Source organism: Ceratotherium simum, chromosome 1, assembly GCF_057802395.1.
Source record: "Ceratotherium simum simum isolate JZ-2026a chromosome 1, ASM5780239v1, whole genome shotgun sequence".
Taxonomy (NCBI): domain Eukaryota; kingdom Metazoa; phylum Chordata; class Mammalia; order Perissodactyla; family Rhinocerotidae; genus Ceratotherium; species Ceratotherium simum.
This window is the reverse complement of record NC_141900.1, coordinates 59,557,780-59,578,167: the sequence shown is the minus strand read 5'-3', so window position 1 is coordinate 59,578,167 and position 20,388 is coordinate 59,557,780. Positions and strand designations below refer to the sequence as shown.

The following is a 20,388-nucleotide window of genomic DNA, read 5'->3' as shown; positions in this document are numbered from 1 at the left end:
TGCAGGAGAGGCGAGAGGAGGCTGTGTCCCAGCTCCCGGCCGGCCTGTCCCGGAGGACACCAATTAAAGGCACTAATTGGACAGCAATACATCAAAGTCGCTCCCGGGAGTGGGTCCTCAGAGTGCCAGGAATCCATTAGTTGGGCTTTTGTTTCAAAAACACAGAAATACAGAGGAAGGAAAAAAAATACACCTCGACGCGAACGGGAGTGGCTCGTGTGCTGTACCGCGTGGACTCCACTCTGTGTTCCCTGGGAGCCTCTCGCTCTCCCGTCTTGCTCCAGGCTCGGCACATCAAACGATCTTCCCCGCTTCTCCGTTCCGAGCCCACTTCACTTACATCCCCAAAGAGCGCCGCCTAGAAAGCCTCCCTCTCCCCCGCGCACAAACAGAGCAGGTGTAGACGCGGCACAGTTGTGCCTAAGCGCGCCTGTACCGATTCGGGGAAAACAAACCCACCTCCCCGCGCACATTGTTCGGGTTCTTTGCCTAACCCGGCTGAGGGAGGGCAAGTAGACACCTCAGGGAGCCACATGTCACCTCAAATTCGTGATGGCCGCCTGGGCTGCATTGGCCCTAGCGAGGTGCCCGGACGCCGGAGGGGAACGACGAAGGGGAACTGGCCTCCCCGGGAGGGGGTATTTCAGGATACGGGGAGGGGCACTTCGATGGAGGAAGGAGAGGGCTCTTCTTTGGAGAACTGGACGCTGCTCACAGACCAGAGGGCATCCAGAAAGCCCGCCGGAGAACGGGCCCAGGCTCGGAAGGACGTTAAGCGACCCCGGGCGCGCTTCCCGTCCCGGAACTGCAAGGGTGAGGGGCCCTGCAGCAATGGGAGCCTTTCCCCGCCGTCGGCTTAGAAGGAGGCCCAGTTTAAGAGAAGGCTAAGCCTCCGGAGTCCAGAAGCCGCCAGTTACCCCCGCCCCTGCCCTGTGCGCGCGGCAAGGCCTCCCGACCTCTGCCACCAAGAGGGGTGCGCGTCGGACCCGGTCTGATCCCGACGAGGCCGAGCCCCCAGCACAAAGTAGAACGCCCTGGGGTCCGCGTCCGCGGGGCTCCTCGGGATACCGGTCCCGGGCCACACCGGGCCGCCGTCTGGGCCGCGGAGGCGGGAACCTCACCCCTGGCTGGGGGCTCGGAGGACCTTGCTGCGGTTTCCCGCCCACCTGAAAGCGGCCGAGGGCGAAGGTGGCCCCGCGTCGCCACCTCAGCCAGGGCGCAGGCCGGCGCGCCCGGAAGACCTGGCCTCACCTGGGCGGTGGGGAGGCCAGAGGCCCAGCCCGGAGCGCCCCTCATCCTGCGGGGGCCGAGCCCACTCCCTTCCCTCGAGGAGCCAGATTGGAATGGCAGCTTTTGATCCCATTTGTTACTAACCCCGGCATTTGTTTTCCATTTTATAAACGCTTCCCTTTAAGTAATTGTCCCTGTTAACAGCGTATACCTTTCAGCAGCCCTCATTGCGCTATAAATAATCTCGATGAAGATGCAAGGATATGACTTTCACAAGATTGGACAATTGATTCAATCTGTGACCCGCGATCGCGAATAATATTGGAAGGCTATTTAAACAGATGAAGGCCCAAATTGTCTTGCTTGTATCTGAATTAATTTCTCATTCATCATCATTATGAAGTGATTGGTCTATTCAAGCTCTTCAGCCTGCTGGAACCGAGCGAGATTTAAATGAGATTGTAACACAATTTAAATGCTTGCCGACTTTAACGAGGCCAATTGAGCAGCTGCAATAAATACAAATATTTTTCTAAACAGCCTTGTTTTAAATAATTACTTAATGCTTTCGTGTTATTTTTAAGTGGCAATCTTTCTCTCTCTCCTGCTCCTGCTCAGAATATCACATACTTATTTGCTGAGAAGGCGATTTTGGAAATGACTTTGTTTCTGTTTGCAGGAGGTAGCATGCGTTTTGTGGTTGGCGTGTTCCCCTCCACCCCGGCCCTCCCCCCATCAGGGTCAACATTTCAGAGTCCTGCAAGCTAGCACAAATGGTGAGTTGGGCTTTAGTTTCGCCCTAATACAGTCTGATGTGCCTGCCCCTGCAGAGCCCGGGAAGAGCTGCATGATGGAAGATGTTTGCCTTTTGGATCAAGTCACTTATCCAGACGTGCTTTAGCTGGGTCTTGCAAACGAATCTGTGCGATTGCACTTACAAATGACAACCCGAAGAGTGGCATCGTTTCTGACTTGTCCTGATGACCGTAATCATCTTGAACAAATCAGAATTCCGGCGTATCCTAAAGGTGTCCCTTAGGAAGTTCAATCTGCCAGCAGTTTGGCTCCCGCGCAAGTGGCCTGGAGTGGGTGGAGGCCGGCTGAGGATTTCTTTGTTAGAGAAGAGGCACAGAAAGGGAACCTGGCCACAACGATTGGTGGCGGGTGGAGTAATTAGAAGAAATCCCAATTTTTTACCCCAACCTCCTTTCCCACCTCCCACTCACTGACTCCGGTGTGACGGTGCATGGAGTGGTTGCTAAGAAGGAAAATAAGCTCTTTCCACTTTGAGAATGCCATCCAGTCTGGCCATCCTCAACAACTGTCCGCCGTGACACCCACGCCCTTCGGCCGACATATGGCGGCGGGTGTTTGTTTCTTCGATTGGGGGATAATGGAAGCAACTGAGCGAGAGAAGACTGGGGAACAAAAGAACCTTTTAAACTTTTACGTAAGGGCTGAGGGTGGGGCGGGGAGACACACGACTTGCTGCGGGAGACCTAAGCTCCTGTTGGCAGTGGCCGGCTAGGTCCATGTCCCCCTGGGAGGCCTAGAGTGAGAGGGTGTATTCTGAATCACTTCTCCCTCTGCCTGGGATGGGGGCAGCTGGACTCAATCGCTGGGGTGAGCTGGCGCAGGGTTCCCGGCTGGAAAGGCAAAACAGATATAGTCAACTAGAGAAACCATTCGTGGGGCAGGACACATTGGGGGATGCAATTAAACTGTTGCCAGAAAAAAAAAAATAGGGACAAGGGTGGAGGAACCAAATGATTTGCTATGTAACTGGGCGATTTAATGCCGGAGTTAGGGAGCTGCTGGCCGGAATCATTTCATCTTCGGAGGCTCTGCCGAGCTCATCCTCTTTCTCCTGTTGTTTAAAATGAGCATTATCCCAAACATATGCAATGCAATCAGTTTGGTCACACTTACAAGAACACGCTTTAATAAGGCAATCAATCACTCGCTAACAAGCAGGCGACGGCCCGCGCTGAGCACACACTCAGGCTGCGGGACGGCTGGCCTGGCCAGGCAGGGCGGACCGCCGCTGAGCGCTGGCTTGTGCTCAAGGCTCCTCGACTAGGTTGAGGAGCCCAGGGGAAGTTCGCGGCAGGAGTGAGGTGTCAGACTTCGCGAGAGAGGACCATACACTCTAAGCCCCAAAGAGGCCCAGGGCAAGGGAGAGGAAGCCTGAGCCTGGAGCTCATAGCTGCAAGGGCCGCTAACAGCTGTATGAGACCCAGAGCCTCCATTTTCCCACCTGCAAAATGGGAGCGAGATGGGGCAAAGCTAAGGAGGGGTGCTGAGAAAGTTGAAAAACGAAAACAGTAGTACCATGTCAGCCCTGTTGCTTGGTCTAGGCTTCTTATTTTACAGATGAAGAGATTGACGCTGTGGAGGGGCAGCGCCCACTTCATGATCATCTCCCACCCTCCCCACCCCCAAAATGGAAGTATCAGATCAGATGCATTGCCAGGTGGGCAAATCCTGTTTTTAGGTGCGGGAGTGGAGGAGGGAGTGTGAGAAATGGTGCCTAGCACCAAACCGCAAACCTTGGCAAAAGGGAAATTTCATTATGAAGTAATGAGTAATTCCTCCTGGCAAGATGTATTGTTATATCTTCCACTTCAATTTGGAGGAAGAGAGGCTCAATTACCCAGAAAATACAGTCAATTAAAGGCTGCTGATTGGACACGAGGCCGGATCATCGATCTTGTACTTTCCAATATCGCTGCAGACACCTCATTTTCCCTCCCTATTAACTGAAAATACGCTGGCATTACAGCAGCCCGCAGCCCATTTACCTGTCGCAAGCAATCTTGGCCCGATGCGAAGCAATGGCGAAATTTGCCGGGGTTTGGCACTGGGAGCTTCGGCTGCAATGAAGGCTGCATTGGGAGCTGTGCCGGCCTGGGGGTAGGGAGAGTAGCAGGGAGGATGCTGGAAACCTCAGCACAAGGCTTTGCTTGGGAGGGCAGGGGCCACGGTGTGCAGGAAGGTTTGCTCTGGAACCCAAGGAGGGATGGAGGCCAATTGAGGAGCCCCCACCTGCCCAGGATACACCAGCAGAAGACCCTTGGAGTCCATGCAATCCTGAGTTCCCAGCCTGCTGAGGGCACCCATCTCTCCCCCGCTTGAGCAGGACTTCAGAGGCAGCCACAGTGGCTCTCCTATGGGGACAGAAGATGGAGGTGAGGTGGCTCTGAGCACTATCTGTCCCCTTGCCCTGACCAGCCCAGAATTCCATCCTTGGAGATGACTTCCAGTTTGAGGATGATTCGGACCCTCTCATCCCACCCCAGGAGTCCTTCTCCCTCCTCTCCCCACACCCTAAGACGTAGACCCAGCTTGACCAGCAAACTCAGCTCTGCAGTGCTCAAGCTCCCTCCCCAGTGCCCCATTCTCTCCACCTTGAGTTGGGGTGGAGGTAAGATCCACAGAGACTATAGTCCGGGGTCCCCTTTCCTCAAAGGGTTGGAGCAATTGGAGAAGGAACTATCGAAGGGGTGAGCCCTCAGGTGGGGTCAGTGCTCTGCTGGGCCAATTTAGCCATGGAAGGCTCCCAGCATGCACAGAATTAAGGAAACACGCACCCCAGGGCAGCTCAGAGCCTGCCTTCTCCACTTCTGTGCAATATCCATTTGGAGCCTGCCAATGCCCACCAGAGGCTTGGGAGGCTGTCTGTGGGTGCATCTTCGGGTTCTTTTCCTGTCCAAATCTATAGTGACTGAACTAGCAATTCAAAAAGAGTCAACATACTGCCTGCTGCCAAAAAAATTTTAAATGCTAAAGTGAGAATCATGTCCAGCTTTATTGCAATTCGGTTAACAAATTGTAACAGCAAATTCTTTGGGCTTCAAAGGAAAACCAAACCAAATGCATTCCCTACAGGAAGAACCTCTCCCTCCCAGTCAGGGTGAGGCTGGCCTTGGGGGGTACAAGTTCTCTTATCCCCCAAAAACTGGCTGGAAGAACAAGTGCAGGAGTGAGAGTTTGGGAGTGGCTGGTGAAGGGGAGAGACAAGTCCCCCAGAAGAGGTGGAAGGCTCCTGCTAGTAGCTGAGAGTCACACCCCAGTGGCAGCTTGGGGGGAAAAAAGAGGAAGAAGGATGTAAAATGCCAAATGCAAAAGGAAGAGCCAGAAGGCTCCTGGTGAAGGGAAGGCGAACAAGCAAAGGCTGGAAATAGCCTCTAATTTGCTGCCAGATACTGAGGGAGGGAGATTAGGTCCCTCCTCCCTAAGCTCTTCCCTGGGCGCCTTGTTAACAGCTCAGCTCTGGGCTCAGTGGCCAGCCGCATGGTGATCATTATTATACATTCAACATTCAAAAACCCTCCTCACACGCACCACTTGCTAATCAGGGTGTGTGTTGGGCCCAGAGAGAAGAGGCTTGGTAGGAGCTGCCCAGGGGCCCTGGGGCATCTGTAATCTCCCTGCCAACGTTAAACAAAAAGTGGGGGTGGGGGTGGGGGTGGTGGAGTTGCTACTTGAGAGATATCAAGAAGCTAGGAGAGAGGGAAGAGATCAGGTGCTGGTAGATGCCAGAGCCAGAAGATATTGTGTAACTGAGGCTCCAGGAAGGCAAGAGAGCCCCCACGTTAGGGGCAGGATTCTCCTTGGTAGTAAATCATCTAACTCTCTCCCGTAGATGGCTGGTGCGTTGCCATCCGCAAGCCCCTCGCCATGCCTTGGAAAAGCTGGCAAAGATTAATCTCTACCTGCTCTGCATACACAGCACTTTGTTCAAAGACATAGCAGTTTCCCCTTCCACGCTTGGGCTTGGACAGAGGGGAGGGGTCCCGGGTGAGGAAGGGGCGGGAGGTGGGGGGGCGGGGGGCAGGTGCTGAGGGGCTGAGTATTGGTTGCTGTTGCTGCTAAGTTTGTTCAGCTTTGGAGCCACGGCGGCAACCCTGTTCAGGGGCTGCGGGTCCGGTGAAGAACGGCAAAGAGGGCCCGCCCCAGAGAAAGGTCTCTCAGCTTCTGCCTCCCCATCTCCACTCCTGCTCCCCAAACGCGCCAGCCACGCCGCTTCCCGGGCGTCCCGATCCTCGAGGCCGAGTCCCGTTGGTTCTTTGCGACCCTCTTCTTTCCCCTCGGTGCCCTGGGGGCGGGGAGGGGCGCTGGCTGAGTCCCCGGGGGGGCCCCCACGGGCGTCCTGGAGCCGGCAGCCCGCGGGCGGCCCCTTATCTGGTGAGGGGCACCTCCTCCCTCTGGTCCAGCGCGACAGAGGAGGCCTTGCTGAGCACGGAGGGCGCGAAGTTGAGGAAGGAGTCCGAGCGGGAGGTGGAGGCACAGGTGAAGTCCGAGGCGGCGGCGGCGCGGGGCGCCAGCCCGTTGGCCGGGCCGCCGTGGCAGGCGAGGCAGGAGCAGGGGCCGCCGGCCGAGGCGCCCAGTCCGTGCGCCGGGCCCGGGTAGAGCGGCGGGTGGCGGAAGGCGCACAGCAGTTCGGGCCGCGGGTAGGGCTGCGAGAGCACGCGGAAGGTGTCGAGCGGGCGCAGCGGGCCGCTGAAGGGCGAGGCGGCGGCCGACGCGGCGGACGCGGCGCCCAGGCTCACGGGCGAGTAGTAGGGCAGGGGCAGGTGCGACGGGAAGGGGTAGGGCAGGCCGCCCGCGGCCGCCGCGTGGCTCATCATGTACGTGTAGAAGGCGGGGTCTGCCGGGTGCGGCCACGTCATGGCCAGCCGCTGCCGCTTGTCCTTCATGCGCCGGTTCTGGAACCACACCTGGCGGGGAGAAGAGCAGCGGGTTTGGAGGCTGCACTCGGCCCAGTGAGCAGAGCCCAGAGTCCTGCCCCACTGCAGAAGATGATGCCCGATGCCCCCAGCGCAGGGAAGAGCCAAGGCAGAGACCCTCTGGGTGGGGGCAGTTCCCACCACCACCTCCTGGAGCTAATATCCCCCCATGAGAGGTTCAGGGAGTGACACCAGTCTCTGTCCTTCCTCCCCTCTGCCCAGGTGGCCAGGACCCCCTGGTGTGCCAGAACCCGGTGTGAGTGTGCAAGTAGTGGAGGGACTAGGGACTCCACCCGTCTGAGGCAGCAGGCAGTTTTCCCCAGAAACACATCCCCTTCCAGCTGCTCTGGGGGGATCACTTCCTTGTCACCTGCACAAGCACCCCATCGCTGCTGTTTGTTTGGCTAGGAAAGGAACAGAGTCAACCGCATGGCAGCAGTGCCCACCTAGGGACAGTGGGGAGGGTAAATCTGCAAGCACCTGGTGCCTGGACATCCTCAGCCTAGCTGCCAGTGGGCAGGGAGACCCCAGGCCCCATTCCTGGCTCACAATTCAGGGAATGGGCACTTGGTATTTACTTCCTGCTGAGTGGGTGCACCCCCTCTCCCAGCCAGAGCTCATACCTTGATGGTGGTTTCTGGCAGGTTTAGGGCAGCCGCCAGCTCGCATCTCCGAGGCCTGGATACGTAGTTCTCCCTGTAGAATTCCTTCTCCAGCCGTGCAATCTGCTCCCGGGTGAAGGCGGTACGGTAACGTCGCATCTGGTCACTGGCGCTGCAGGCCAAGGTGCCCTGCGAGCTGCCGCCACTGTTGCTCTTGGGGGCCTCGCTGCCACCGTTGGGACTGCTGGCCAGTGCCTCGGAGCTGGGCCCTGAGCAGGGAACCCAGAGCACACGCACACACAGAACACACAACAGACACAAACGCTGCTGATGTGGGGCTGTAGACCCAGGGTGTGTGTGCAGGAGGGGTAGAACGGGACACCCCCCTCTCAGTAACCTCAGTCTTTGCCTTTGCTGGGGCACCCGGACTTCCAGAACCCAGGAAGGAAGGATGGGGGCTCACCAATCCGGTAAGCACATAGCAGCCATGAGGCCTGTCCAGGCTGCTGCTTGGCAGGACTCTGTCTAAGGCCTGCTGGGGACAGAAGCCTCCGCCACTCTAGCCACCTGCCCTGGATCACAGGCGAGATGCAGCCCTCTGAGCTTTTTGTCCACCGTGGGCAGGAGCAGACAAGGATGTGCATATCTGACAGGCAAGTGAGTTGGGATGCTCCTCCGTGCTGGAGTGTTGTGAACTCTGGGTCTTAGTGCATTGTAGGATTCTGGGCGTGAACTGAGTTTCCATGCTTTTGTGTGTGCCAGGCTGCCAGGGCAGGTGTGGGAATGTATACTAGGTTGCATGTGTTGCAGGAATGGCACAGGAGTGTATGTATGAGAATCCTATTACCTTATTATATTTGAGTGGAGTATGGATTATTCTGAGGGCATGCTACTGTTAGGGAGTCTGGGTTGAGTGGATAAGATGGTAATGGGTGGATGTGGGTGCTCAACACAGTGTTGGCTGTCAAGGCCAGGAGGTGGCTTTTCTTCCATACCAGGCTCATGGAACCCACTCCCACAGCTGTGTGAAGGAGTGTCTGCTGGTGGGGTCTCCCTTCTAGACTTCCACCCCTTTCAGGGAGACTCCCTTCCTAGCCATTCACTACCCCCCCTCCATACTAGCCCCTGGTCAGGGAGGGGTTCTCCAGTTAAAGCAGTGTGACACCACCACCCCCACCTTGGAGCCTAACCCAGGGAAGGGTGGGGCTCGGCCCCCTGCAGCTCCTTTTCCTTTGGGTGGAGAAGCAGGACTGGGAAGGAAAGGGGAAGGGGGGAGGGCAGGGCTCTGCCTTTTCAAATGCAACCGGAGACCAAAGGCAATTAGATCATTGGGACCATTTCCGACCTGGCGCCACCGAGCCCAGGAAGTGACAAGGTAATTTGGACCTCTGACCGACGTGCAAACTGGTCGGAGGGCCGCAGCACCCCAGCGGCCCGAGTCTGCCGAGATTTTACGGTCCTTTATGGACTCCCGGCTTCCGCGCCTGGAAGCGCCTTGCACCCCGCCACCACAAACTGCGTTTGATCTCGCCCACGCCGGGGGAAGGTGTCTTCCTGGAGTAGTTAAATCAGTACCACAAAACTCTGGAGGGTTGGGGTGCACTCTGAATCCACCTCAAGCCCAGAGCTTGCGTCTCCCTCCTCCCCCCAAAGCACAGCTGTCACCCTCAGTCCCGCCAATGCCAGAGCACAGAAGGAGACCCCCGCCAGGGCACAGATAGCAGGGGACAGTTGCTCATGTGGGTCCCCCCAGCCACCCTGCCCTGGTGGAAAGCAGTGTCTTCCTCCCCTCCAGAGCTGAAGTGAAAGGTGGGCACGGTGGGAGGCCTGGGGAGAGAAGGGGTGCGGTGGCTACCTTTGCTGTGCTGGTACTCGGCGTTCCCCGTGGCGCAGTCCGGGGTGCAGCTCACCTCGATTTCTTCATAGAAATCCGATTCAGTGTCCGAGCTGCTGGGTTGCCCCTGGCCCGAAAGGCTGTCGGAGGAGGGGGCCGGAGGTCCGGGGCCGAGCACGGCGGCCCCAGCTGCCCGCGGCTCGGCACCCGGCCCCGCAGCGCTGCCTGCTAGTCCGTCGACCGGCTCCTCCTCCGGGCCTCCCCCGCCGCGCTCCCGGGCGGCCAGAGGACCTGCCCGCGGGCTCAAGCAACCACGGGGGACCATCTTCTCGAGCGGCTCGGCTTCGGACAAATTGGAGACCCTCTTGCCAACCAGAGTACCAAGCTGACCCCCATCCAGAAACATAACCATGTCCTTTCGGCTCTCCATCCCGGGGCTCTCCGGGGGTGAGGGGGAAGCCCCAAATGAGCTCCTAGCCACCGGCTTCTTGGGTCCCCAGCAGTCCGACAGATCTTGGCTGCGGGAGGGAGAAAGAGAGGCCAGGCGACTGGGCGGGCGCGAAGCGGCCGGAGCGCGATGTCGACGGTGACGGCGGTGGTGGCGGTGGGGAGCCGGGGTCACCTTGTGATGCGAGCGCTCCTCTGTGCCGCACCGCCTCTGGGAGGAAGCCCCATTGCCCTCTTCTTTCTAAGCTGTCATCCTCCTGCTGCAATCGTCATTACAGTACCGCTGGTGACGCCACTCGGCGAGCGCAAGTGGATAAATAGAAACGTCTGCCACAGCGAAGATGAAAGGAGACCCGCAGCTAATGGCTCGGCAGTGATGCGCCAGGTGTGGGCCTCGCTCGAATGGGGAGGAGAGTGTGAAAACAGAGAGACACACACACTGAGAGAGGGAGACACCCAGGCAGAGGGGATGCAAATGGAATTTCGCAGAAAGAAAAGAGAGCTTAACGCGCAAGGCGAGTTCCGCAGGGGCTGCGGGGCTTGGTAATTGAGTACGCTTTTGATTTTTTTTTTTTTTGATTGTTGTTTTGGCTTTTGTTTTCTTAACTTGGTGCCTTGATCTAACACTGATGAGAGAATCCATAACTGCATTTTAGAAGTGTGAAGGCCGACTCGCAAGCCTCGCTTCTCTTGCCGTTATTACAACTGCCTGTCCCTGGCGAGCTAACCTCGCACCGATTCCGAAGTCTTTTTACAAGCTACCGAAAAACATGCTCCCTCCCCCCCAAGTTGTCTGCAGAGCTTGAGCCTGGGGTATCCTTTCCTCTCTCTTCCTCCTCCCACTCCCTACCCCCAGCTGTCTCCTTCCTCCTGGGAACCAAAAGAAAACCTTGCTATTTTTCTTCCCTAAGGGCCAAAAGATAAACGCCTTAATATTTTTTCTTTGAAGACCCGCCTTGGCTGCTGACTCAAAATGTTCACTGATTTTTTTTATTTGCCCCTCCCCATCTAGGTGGCCTTAAGCTTTGCGCAGCCCAGTGTGACGTCCAGGTGGCTATTCGTGGAAGAAATCGCTTTCCCATTTGCTCCGGCCTCGCTTGCACTTCAGGTATGTAGGGTGGGGAGAGGTTCTAAGTGTGCCCTTTTTTCTTTTGTTGCCCGTATTTTAAGGTATTCGTTGAGAGTCAACGAATTCCCCCAGAAACAGGTTATGTGAGTGAAGAGGTGCAAACAAAAGCGGCCCCAACAGCAGCAGCGCCGGAGGCACTGAGCGGGGAGAAGGCGCTCTTCTCACCCGGAGATCTGGGGCAGGGGTTGAGAGTGCCTGAGCACGAGGCACTGGGGTTAGCAGAGGTTTGACTCTGAGCATTCTCCCACAGGGCCTGCCCAGGGGCTTCAGTCCCCTGCTCCAAAAGTGGGTGGCAGCGGGGGTAGAAGAGAGAGAAGTCACTGAAAATGCCCTGAAAGAGCAAATGACTGGGGATTTCATAAATCTTTGAGGACAGAGGGGAAGCTCTATGGCAGGGCTGACGGCTGGGGAGGTGGGGGGTGTAGTGCTCAATGTCTTTGGGAGCAGCCTCAGGATCCCTCTCAGGTCTTCTTCCAGGGAAGGTGGAATAGAACCTAGTAGGAAACTGACCCCTTGCCAGCTCTGAGCAAGTATGTCGGGGCTAGGCAGGTTGGCTGGGTCTCTCCCCAGTTTGCTGAGAGCAGGAGGGGAGGGATTTCTCTGCTCTCTGACCCCTACAACTCTCCTTTCATCACCCCCGCCTCAGAGCTTATAGCTCTAAGTAGCCAGCCCCAAAGGGCTGTCCCTGCACCCTCCTCCTTCTCCGTGTCCCAAGAAGCCCCAATTTCCACTTTTCTAGAGAAAAGTCCATCATTGTATTTTCTGTCTTCTTTCTATCTCCTACTTTTCTTTCCTTTTTCTTTTTCTCTACTCATCTCCCTCCTCTCCCTGCCTCAGTCTTCATATCTCTGGGCTTATGGAGGCGGTGGGAAAAGCGAGGGATTCGGGGAGAGGGGCAAGTTCCCTTCTCACTCCTCGTTTCGACTTCTCCCCCTATTTCATAAGAAGATGCTCATCAACCTAGCCTCAGGGAGAGGGGAGGGCAGGGGGATCCCGAGGTAATGTCCATCTAATCATCTCCACTTCCTGAGACACTCAAAGCCATCATCTGCTGAGCACTGCTAGCCCAAAAATCCTGGGGAATATTTTAAAGGTGAGAGGAGCGATTAAGAGTGGAGGGGATCATATCCCAGAGTCTTTTGCTGCAGTGCAGAGCTGTCCTAGGATTCTGTCGTGCCCTGCCCTCCCCAGCCAGCAGCCAGAACTTGAGGGAGCACCTGGCTTGTCTCTCCTTCCTGTCAAAGTCCAGCCCTCAGCGTCTGTGTTAGAGCTGCCACGGTCGCCCACCCTCAGTTGGGCCCTTCCTGCACTGGGCCTGGGTCTTGCCCACCCTCCCCTCCCATGTGAACCCGCCACGTTCTCACAGCCGCCCCCTCTGTGCTCACCTCAGTGGGGCCGGGTCCTCAGAGGGTCTCCGGGCTCCCCCGCCCCGCCCCCAGCTTTGCATTCAAGGAGAGGGCTCTGCGTTTGATCCTCTTTTCCTTTGGGTTTTCCCTGCGAGATGAAAGAGGAGTAGGATTGAGAGATCAAGAGGTGCCACTTGGGTCTCCTTCCTGGGTTCGGCCCAACCGAATGGGGCTTCCCCTTGCATCCCGGGGAGGAAGGAGGCTCAAGCCGGGGATCAGCCTCTCCGGGAGAGGGGCTGCCTCCTCTGGGCTACAGATCTGAAGCTTCAGGGACGCCCCCGCTCAGCCCCACTCCCACCCCATCCCTCTCCTGACTCCTCCGCCCTTTCGAAACAGCCTCAATTTCCCAAGTCTTTAGGGGCAGGAAAAAAAAATTTAACCAAATGTCACTTCTTCCAAAAGCATCCTTTCGTCAACATCAGATGAAGAGAGGTCGGATTTTTAACAAGAGGAAGAAGAAAACAGGAGAGGACTGGATAAGAATACTGTTTTTTGGCGTTTTTTTTGTTTTTGTTTTTGTTTTGGTTTATGGGGTGGGGTATGTTAATAGCGTGGTTATTACTGTATCATGAAGGTTATTCCCGACACCGCTCGAGAAGGAAAGTGTTATTCGCAGAGGGAGTGAAGCTCGCTGCTACCAAGGCCTGGACAACCCCATAAAAGCGGAGAGGGGATTGATAGCGCCTAAGTGGGGTCCAGCCCGGGCCCCTACTGCTTCTCACCTCCCTCAGAGGGGAGGGCCCCCCCCCCCCCCGCTGTCCTGCTGTCCCCTCCCCCGCTGGGGTGATGCGTTGAGGTCCAACCGGCTCCTCTCGGACTGAAATTCTCCGGACTTCAAAAGCTCGCGGCTCTGCTTCCGCCAGGCTGGGCTGGGCTGGTCCGGGGGGTGGGTGGGAACCCCGGGGAGGCTACGCTGAGATAAGATGCGCGGGTTGTGTTAAATGCAATCGGAAACCGGGCCTGGGCCACCAGAGGCCCTGATCCACTGGAGCCGCTTCGCTTCCCAAGAAAACCCCGCTCCAGAGACGGCAGCAGGGGGTGGGGAATGCCTCAGAGGCCGGCAGACCCCGCTGTGGTGCGACAGTCTGGGGCCCTGAGTACCTTCTCCAGCCAGATGCGGGGCCTCGCAGCGGCAAGCACGCAACCCGGCCGAAAGGCAGGGGCGAGGAGACCTGGGACGGGGGCCTGGGGATTCGGGAGATGGTTTGGCTGCTTGTGCCAGGAAAATTTTGATCAGGAAAAAATTGTTTTTGCTTCTCATTTTGGTAAAACGTTAAGAACAAAGGGAGCTTCTTTTTAAACAATAAGCGTCGCCCCGCTGTCGTGGATATTGATCTTGGGCGCTCGGTCATCTCCCAAACCGTGGCGAGGGCCGGGCCGTCGAAGTTCCCGCGAGGCTGGGTCTCCGCGGCGGGATCGTGGTCGGGGGGTGGTGAGGGGACTTCTGACGGTCGGTCCTCCTCTCATCCGTGGTAGCTGCCGACGCCCATCTGGGAACCCAGGGCAGGGTGCACTGGATCTCAGAGCCCAGAGGTCGGTCTTCCCCGGCCGGGAGATCACACCTGGACCGCTTCCCCGACCCTCTCGCCCGCGCTGCAGAGGCAGTCGGTGGTGGCGCACGCCTGCTGCTGGCACCGCGGAAACAGGTTCTCCTTCAGGCAGGCAGAACCTGCCGCTTCTGGAACACTGGTTTGGACAAGCGCCTTCTCTCCGAGCCTCCTGGAGCCAAGGGCCAGGCGCCTGGGACAGGAAACTGACTGCTTTCTGGACCCGACCCCTTCTGCTCCTCGGGTCCTCAGAGGGAGCCAGCCCTGTGCCTGCTCTTGCCACTACACCTGTCCAGCGGCCGTGCTCCTGGAGGCCCCGAGCCTTGAGCCTGGCGGCTTCCCCCACCCTGAGCCATGGACTGTCACCTGGGCAGCCCACATCCCTACACCCACCACCTGCCCGTCCCAGAGCTGGAGGACCTAGGACAGGACTGGAGCCCTGAGGATCTCCCCACACTAGAGGCTTGCCCCTGCCTCAAGCCACCAACTGGAAGGGCCCATGTTCCAGTCAACTAGCAATTCCCCAACACTCAAGGACCCAAAGGCCCAGACATCCCCCTCCCCCACCATAGCAGAGATGGTGTGGGTTTTTCCTTTACCATTATTGTCTTGAAATTTGCTTTCATTACAAAGTAATGAAAATCTACGTAATGCTCCTTTAAAAGGCCTCAACAAGCCACAGTGTCTTTTCTCCTACAGTGATAGGGTGACCAGTGAGTGGTCTTGACTCAAATGGCTTGACCCAGTGTCTGATCCTGGAGCAGTGCTCTTTCTAAGGCCCTGTCCCTCCCTGCCTGAAGGAATGCCTCAACACCCAACAGTGCCTTAACTCTCCACAAGGCAATCCTCTACAAACCCCCAGCCCTTTCTGGGATCTGGGTGGGTCCAGGGGCCTCTCAGAAGAGGGTTCCTGTCTGCCCTCAGAAGCAGAAGGCCCAGGGCCCACCCAACTGGACTGTCCTAACCCTACTCCACCCATGATTTCCCAGGAGAGCAAAAAAATCCCATCTGAAAGTCTGGGAATCCCACATGATAAGAGAAGTCACTGTTCTAAGCATTTCACCTGTATTAGCTCTTTCCATCCTCACAACAGGCCTGAGGAAGATACTACAAATCACCCCTCTTTTGTAGCTGATTTATCTGAAGGACAGAGAGGAGGCTCATATATAAATGACAGAGTCAGGAATCAACCCCCATCCCTCTAGGTTCAAGTTCACACTCATAACAACTGGAACTCTTAGAAAGTGCCAGGCATTGCATTCTGAGCCTTTCCTCCTAAAAACTCCACTTGTGGTTTTTGCCAAGGCCTTTTCTCTACCTCTTCACTCCAGATGAATTCACAGGGGTTGGGGGAAGGGGAGTGGGGTGCAGGCAACTAACCTCTGGCCACTCACTTTGGGCATGAAAGAGAGTAAGGAAAAAAATGGCCCCAAACCATTTGGAAACCTGTCCTGGAGAAGATAGGGAGCAGAGCCTGGGTAGGGATTGTACAGGGGCCTGCAGGGGCCACCCTTAGGGACAGGGGTTGGAGAGACTAACTGCTCTGCCCAAGCATGTGGGAAGAGTCTTCAGGGCCTGAGTTCCAAAGTATCAGGAATGTCTCTGCAGCAGCAGATCGTGAAGACACTAAAAGACAAAGTCCAGACCCTCTTGGACCATCACAATCCACTGAGGCCCTGAGCACCTGTCTGGAAAGAGGCAAAATTCACCAGAGTTACCCAGCCAGTTTTCACCTCTTGGGAGTCATGGCCTCTTCACATATGTGGCAAACCTCTCCCCAGAAACACACACAGAGCCATTGAAGTTAGCCTTCAGTTTCTGAGATTCCCCTCCCCCCTCCATCCCTCCATCCCTCCCAGAGCCACCAAACCCTAGGCACAATTGCCTGATCCCTTTGATAGCTGGTGTGGTTTTACCAGGGTGTTTTCCCTCATGCTGCAGCTTCCTCCCACAGACTATCTTCCAGGATTGATTGGGCCAAAACCTGAGGGTCTGGCCAGGCCTCCCCACACTACATCCAGGCCTGAGCATATCCTCCAGGCTTTGCACATGACTCCATTCAAAACCTAGGCCCTGGAGGTGCATCTGGAGGGGAGAGGATGTCCAGGCTGGGGCTTCTCCTGTAAAGGGGGGGACTTGGTTTGGGCTGAACTTCTCTTGGGATAAGGGGGATCTGGAGTGCAGGGAACTGGTTATTATCATGGAGTCCCAGACACCATGGGTTCCTTTCCTGCATGGGGACCGGCAGGGGGGTGAGTAGGTTTTCGGTTTTGTTTTTAATAGATTTTGTCTGTTAAAGGGCACAAACTCTTTCCAAGGGCTGGACTGCCCAAAGGCCAGAAGAGCCTGACAGCCCTGCCCCCTCCCCAATGGAGCAGCCTCAACTCTCACCCTGGTGCTGGAAGAGGGAACCCGTCTACTGTGGCCCGTTAGGGTAGTCCAACGGGGGGATCAGGACCCGTCTCTGAGTGGAGCCGTTACCCGGTGGGATCTCTCTTCCACTTGACCTAAATGCTCCCTCCCGGGTGCGGGTCTGTCTCTCTCTCTGTGTGCTCACTGACCGTCTGTCTCTCTCCTGGTCCTTGGGCCAAGGAGGAGGCCGCAGCCCTTTCCTCGCTCCCGCCTCGGCCTCGCCGGGCCAGGAGACGCGGTGGCGCCGGACTGCGAACCGAGGAGTGTCTCCTGGGTGAGGGTAGGGACCTGGCCCCCGTGAGGAAGTCCAACCGGTTGTGCGAACTAAGCCTCTCCCTCCCTTTGTGTGAGGAGTTCTGGGGACTGATTTTTATAGTCCTGCCCCAGACTAGTCCCCTTCCTCCTCTTGAGCTTCACAGAGCCCCGATGGGGTACAGTTTCTCCGGTTGTGCAGCGGGAAAACCGACTCTCAGAGAGGCTAATGAACTTGCCCAGAGTCACACAGCTGGGAAGTGGCCGAGCTGAGATTTTAACCCATGTCGTCCGTCTCGCTCCAAAAGCCAGATTCTCTCTCTGACATTAGCGCTGCTTCCCCACAGCAGAGGTCTGTGTTCCCTAAAACCGCAGACAGACAACTGCGGTGCCTTGGGTATGATTGAAAAATTGGGACAGAGGCCACCCTTCTCAGGTGGGTTGGGCGGAGGCAGCTGCGGCCTTGGCAGCGTGTGAGCGACCCGCAGGAGCCCGCTCCCGCTGTTACCGTAAGTCTCAGAGGAGACGGGCACGCGGGGAGGGTGGCTAAGAGCAGGAAGAGCCGGAGGGCGCCGCGACGCGGAGGGACTGTGCGTTCGCGGCTGGCCGGGAGTGAGTAAAGATGCGCACGCGCCCGCCTCAGTGAGTTTCGGAGGGTGGGGGTACCGGCTATCATGGGCTCGCAGTAGTGGAGGGAGAGCAGAAGGGATGTCGGCCCAGAGGACAGGGTGCACCGGCCCAGGACTGGAGTGCGCGCACAGGGTGGGCCCGGACCTGGAATCTCAGTCCCTTCCGCTCCCCTAACGGGCGTGCCAGGTGCGGCCCTTCCTCTGAGCATCCCTTTCCGGGCTAGGAGCCGGTCGACCGCCCCGTCCGGTCCCCGCGGCCCTTTTCCCCTCCTCCCCTCCCGCCCCTTGCCGCCGAGGTGACAAAGCGCGGCTCCCGAACTGCTGTCTTGGTGCGCCCCCCACTGCCGACCGCCAGAGGCGGAAGTCGCGGCGCGTCCCAGCATGTTTGGTGGCTCGGATCCCACAACTCTGCCGGCGGGCGGCAGAGCAAATTCCCCATCCCCCCAGGGCAGCCGACCTTCGCTCCACAAGGAGCCTCACCGCACCCTAAGCGCCCGCCCTCTGAGCTGGACCCCAGGAGGGATGGATTCGGGTTGGGGCCCCTCAGCCTCGTCTTCTAGGGACGGGTAATTAATCGTGCGCAGGTGAGGGGCTTTGGCGAGCGAATAGCTCTCCTGAGACGCTACTCTCCCTCCCCCCCTTGAGGGCTGCAGAACCCCCCTGCCCCCACCTGTTGATGCTTGCATAATGAGGGTCACATAGGTGGGAGTGCCTTATAGATTCCGCTGGTCAACCAGTATGATCTATCATACCCCCCAACACACGTATGGACCCTATTTGCTGTGGTACACGAAGCCCAGGGATTGCGGAGCCCCTTGGACACGCCTGCCTCTGCAGTCTTAGAGAGATTCTTTCCTGAATCACAGTTCTGAGCGCCACTTATGAACCACATTGCCTGCAGCAACTCTTCTCAGATTCCCTTTGACAGAGTTTCTTTTTTGTGTGTGTGTCAGAAAGATTGGCTCTGAGCTAACGGCTGCCAATCCTCCTCTTTTTGCTGAGGAAGACTGACCCTGGGCTAACATCCATGCCCATCTTCCTCCACTTTATACTGGACCCCGCCACAGCATGGCTTGCCAAGCGGTGCATAGGTGCGCGCAGGATCCGAACCTGCGAACCCCAGGCCACGGCAGCGGAGCGCGCTCACTTAACCGCTTGCGCCACCGGGCCGTGCCCTTGACAGAGTTTCTGGAAGTGTGGTCCCTGCATCACCTGGGAACTTGTTAGAAATGTAAATTCTCAGGCCCCACTCCAGACTTATTGAATTAGAAACTCTGGAGGGGGGCCCAGCAATCTGTGTTTTAACAAGCTCTCCAAGTGATTTTGGTGCACACTCCAGTGTAAGAACTGCCACCGTATGGATTCCATCACCCTGGTTTCTAAGTTCCCACGATTCTCCACAATGCCTGGAATGGCTTTTTTTTAAGTACCTTTTTTTAAAAAAAACCTCTGGTGCAGAGCTTTATACCTCTGTTACCCATGTTTATTCACCCCTATTCTTTCCACTTGATTGCTTCCATATATCTATTTGGGCACTAACTTTTTACCTAACCATGTCATCTAATTTAGCTCCTCACTCATCTCCTCCTTCATCCACTGCCTAAGGACATGCCTCACTGGTGGCAGATGAGAAACTACTCTGGAACTGCAGCAGCTGGAGCAGAGTGGAAAACTTGCCCTACGCAGAGATTTCTCTCTCAAAAGGGAATCAGAGGCCTGGAGATGCGATTTGGCTTGCTGGCTCCAGAGTAGAGAAGAGCAGATCTTCCATATCATCTGGGTACCCCATCCTGCTAGAGAACAAACAGAATGGAAAGAAGGGCCTTGGGAGTAACTGGGAACAAGGAAAGGTGAGGCTTAGAAATAGATTTTCAATGGGCCCCCCAAAGACTATGGGCAGGGACCCAAGGCAGTTCTGCCAGCACCTCCCTCCTGCAGCCTCTTAGTCTTGAGATATACCAGTATTTTTTCTTTTCTGAAATCTCAAGATGGTGATTTAGGCGTCTGCTGTGGCTGGTTAAAAGCAAGCAGCTTTAGTAAGAGCCAAAAAGGCCTGATCCACGTAGCTATAGATATAGATGTTTTTTCATTCGTCAGATTTTTCCAGTATCAGACATACTCTGGGATGCTATTTAATAAGGTAAATTTACAGCTAATGTTATAAATGATGCAGCATGAGGCCAAGCTTCCACAAAGAATAACCAAGAATAAAGATGGCTATAAATATTTTTTTGTGTACAGGGTACCATTCTAAATGCTTTGCATGTCTTATATCACTTAATCCTCACAACTCCATGGGATAAGGTGGAGAAACCAATCAAAGAGGGGTTAAATGCTTACTCAAGATCACACAGCCTGTTAGTGGCAGAGGTGAGACTTGAATCCTAGCAGTGTGATGCCAGAGGCCAGGCTCCTACTCAGTGGATTCAGCCCCTGCCTGTGGAAGCTAACAGGTCATGCCCTGTGATCTCAAAAGACTGATTTCATTTCCAAAGGTAGCTAAACTTGTTGAAGCCCTGGAAGAATACTGCAGCTTCACCAGGCATTACTGCTACCAGTATTAATACTAATTAGCAGTTGGCTGGTCTTTTCTCATTCGGGTGACACTTTCACACCCACTGTCCCATTTGATACAATAATTATGTGTACTAGGAAGAGCAGTTATTAATATAATCCCTATTTTACGGATGAGGAAACTGAGGCCCAGAGAGGTGAAGTGCCTCCCCCAAAATCACTCAGCTAATGAATGTCAAAGCAAGGAACACTGTTACTCCTTTTGACTTCTTTGTCTTTGTTTCTTGTTTTTTTCTTTCATTCTCACTCCAGACATACCTTCATGGATCACCAGATTAATCTTGATATTTCTCTATTAGTTTAGGGTGGTCCAAAGGCCTTCTCTGTCCAGCATTTTGTTTGCTCCTCCCCAGGTGCCTATTGAGACAGAAGAGGCCAGAGTTGTTCTTTCCAGGTTCCAGTTGAGGAAGCCAAGATTCAGAGAGTTCAGAGGACTTAACCAAGGTCACAGAGCCACAATAAGGAGCAAAGTCTCAGACTCTTCACAGGCGAGAGTATGAATTTTGTAGAGAATTCTACAAAATGAATGAATTATTCTTAGTCCCCGCCCCATCCTTAAATCCTGGCAATACTGACAGGCGCACAAAGGAAAGGCAG

At 56.0% G+C, this 20,388-nt stretch overlaps 1 protein-coding gene and 1 pseudogene across 3 annotated transcripts in view; one reads left to right on the top strand and one right to left on the bottom strand.

The window, feature by feature from the left end:
* Positions 1–5,019: 5,019 nt before the first annotated feature.
* Positions 5,020–12,238, bottom strand: EVX1 (even-skipped homeobox 1). Of its 2 annotated transcripts, none has more exons than XM_004418887.3 (3): positions 9,417–12,238; positions 7,583–7,830; positions 5,020–6,950 (listed from the first exon to the last, which is right to left on the bottom strand). In XM_004418887.3, exons 1-3 carry the CDS (start codon positions 9,823–9,825, stop codon positions 6,411–6,413), a joined length of 1,197 nt encoding a protein of 398 aa, XP_004418944.1. In that variant the 5' UTR covers positions 9,826–12,238; the 3' UTR covers positions 5,020–6,410. The 2 variants fall into 2 exon arrangements, with proteins under 2 accessions (XP_004418944.1, XP_014639988.1); XM_014784502.2 differs by having other exon boundaries at positions 9,472–9,617.
* LOC147918221 (uncharacterized) overlaps positions 9,726–20,388 on the top strand; it is a 27,151-nt pseudogene continuing 16,488 nt past the window's right edge. Inside the window, exons 1-2 of the transcript XR_015552860.1 lie at positions 9,726–10,227; positions 10,855–10,954. The product of XR_015552860.1 is annotated as an uncharacterized LOC147918221 (transcript). The remainder of the gene's footprint in view (positions 10,228–10,854; positions 10,955–20,388) is intronic.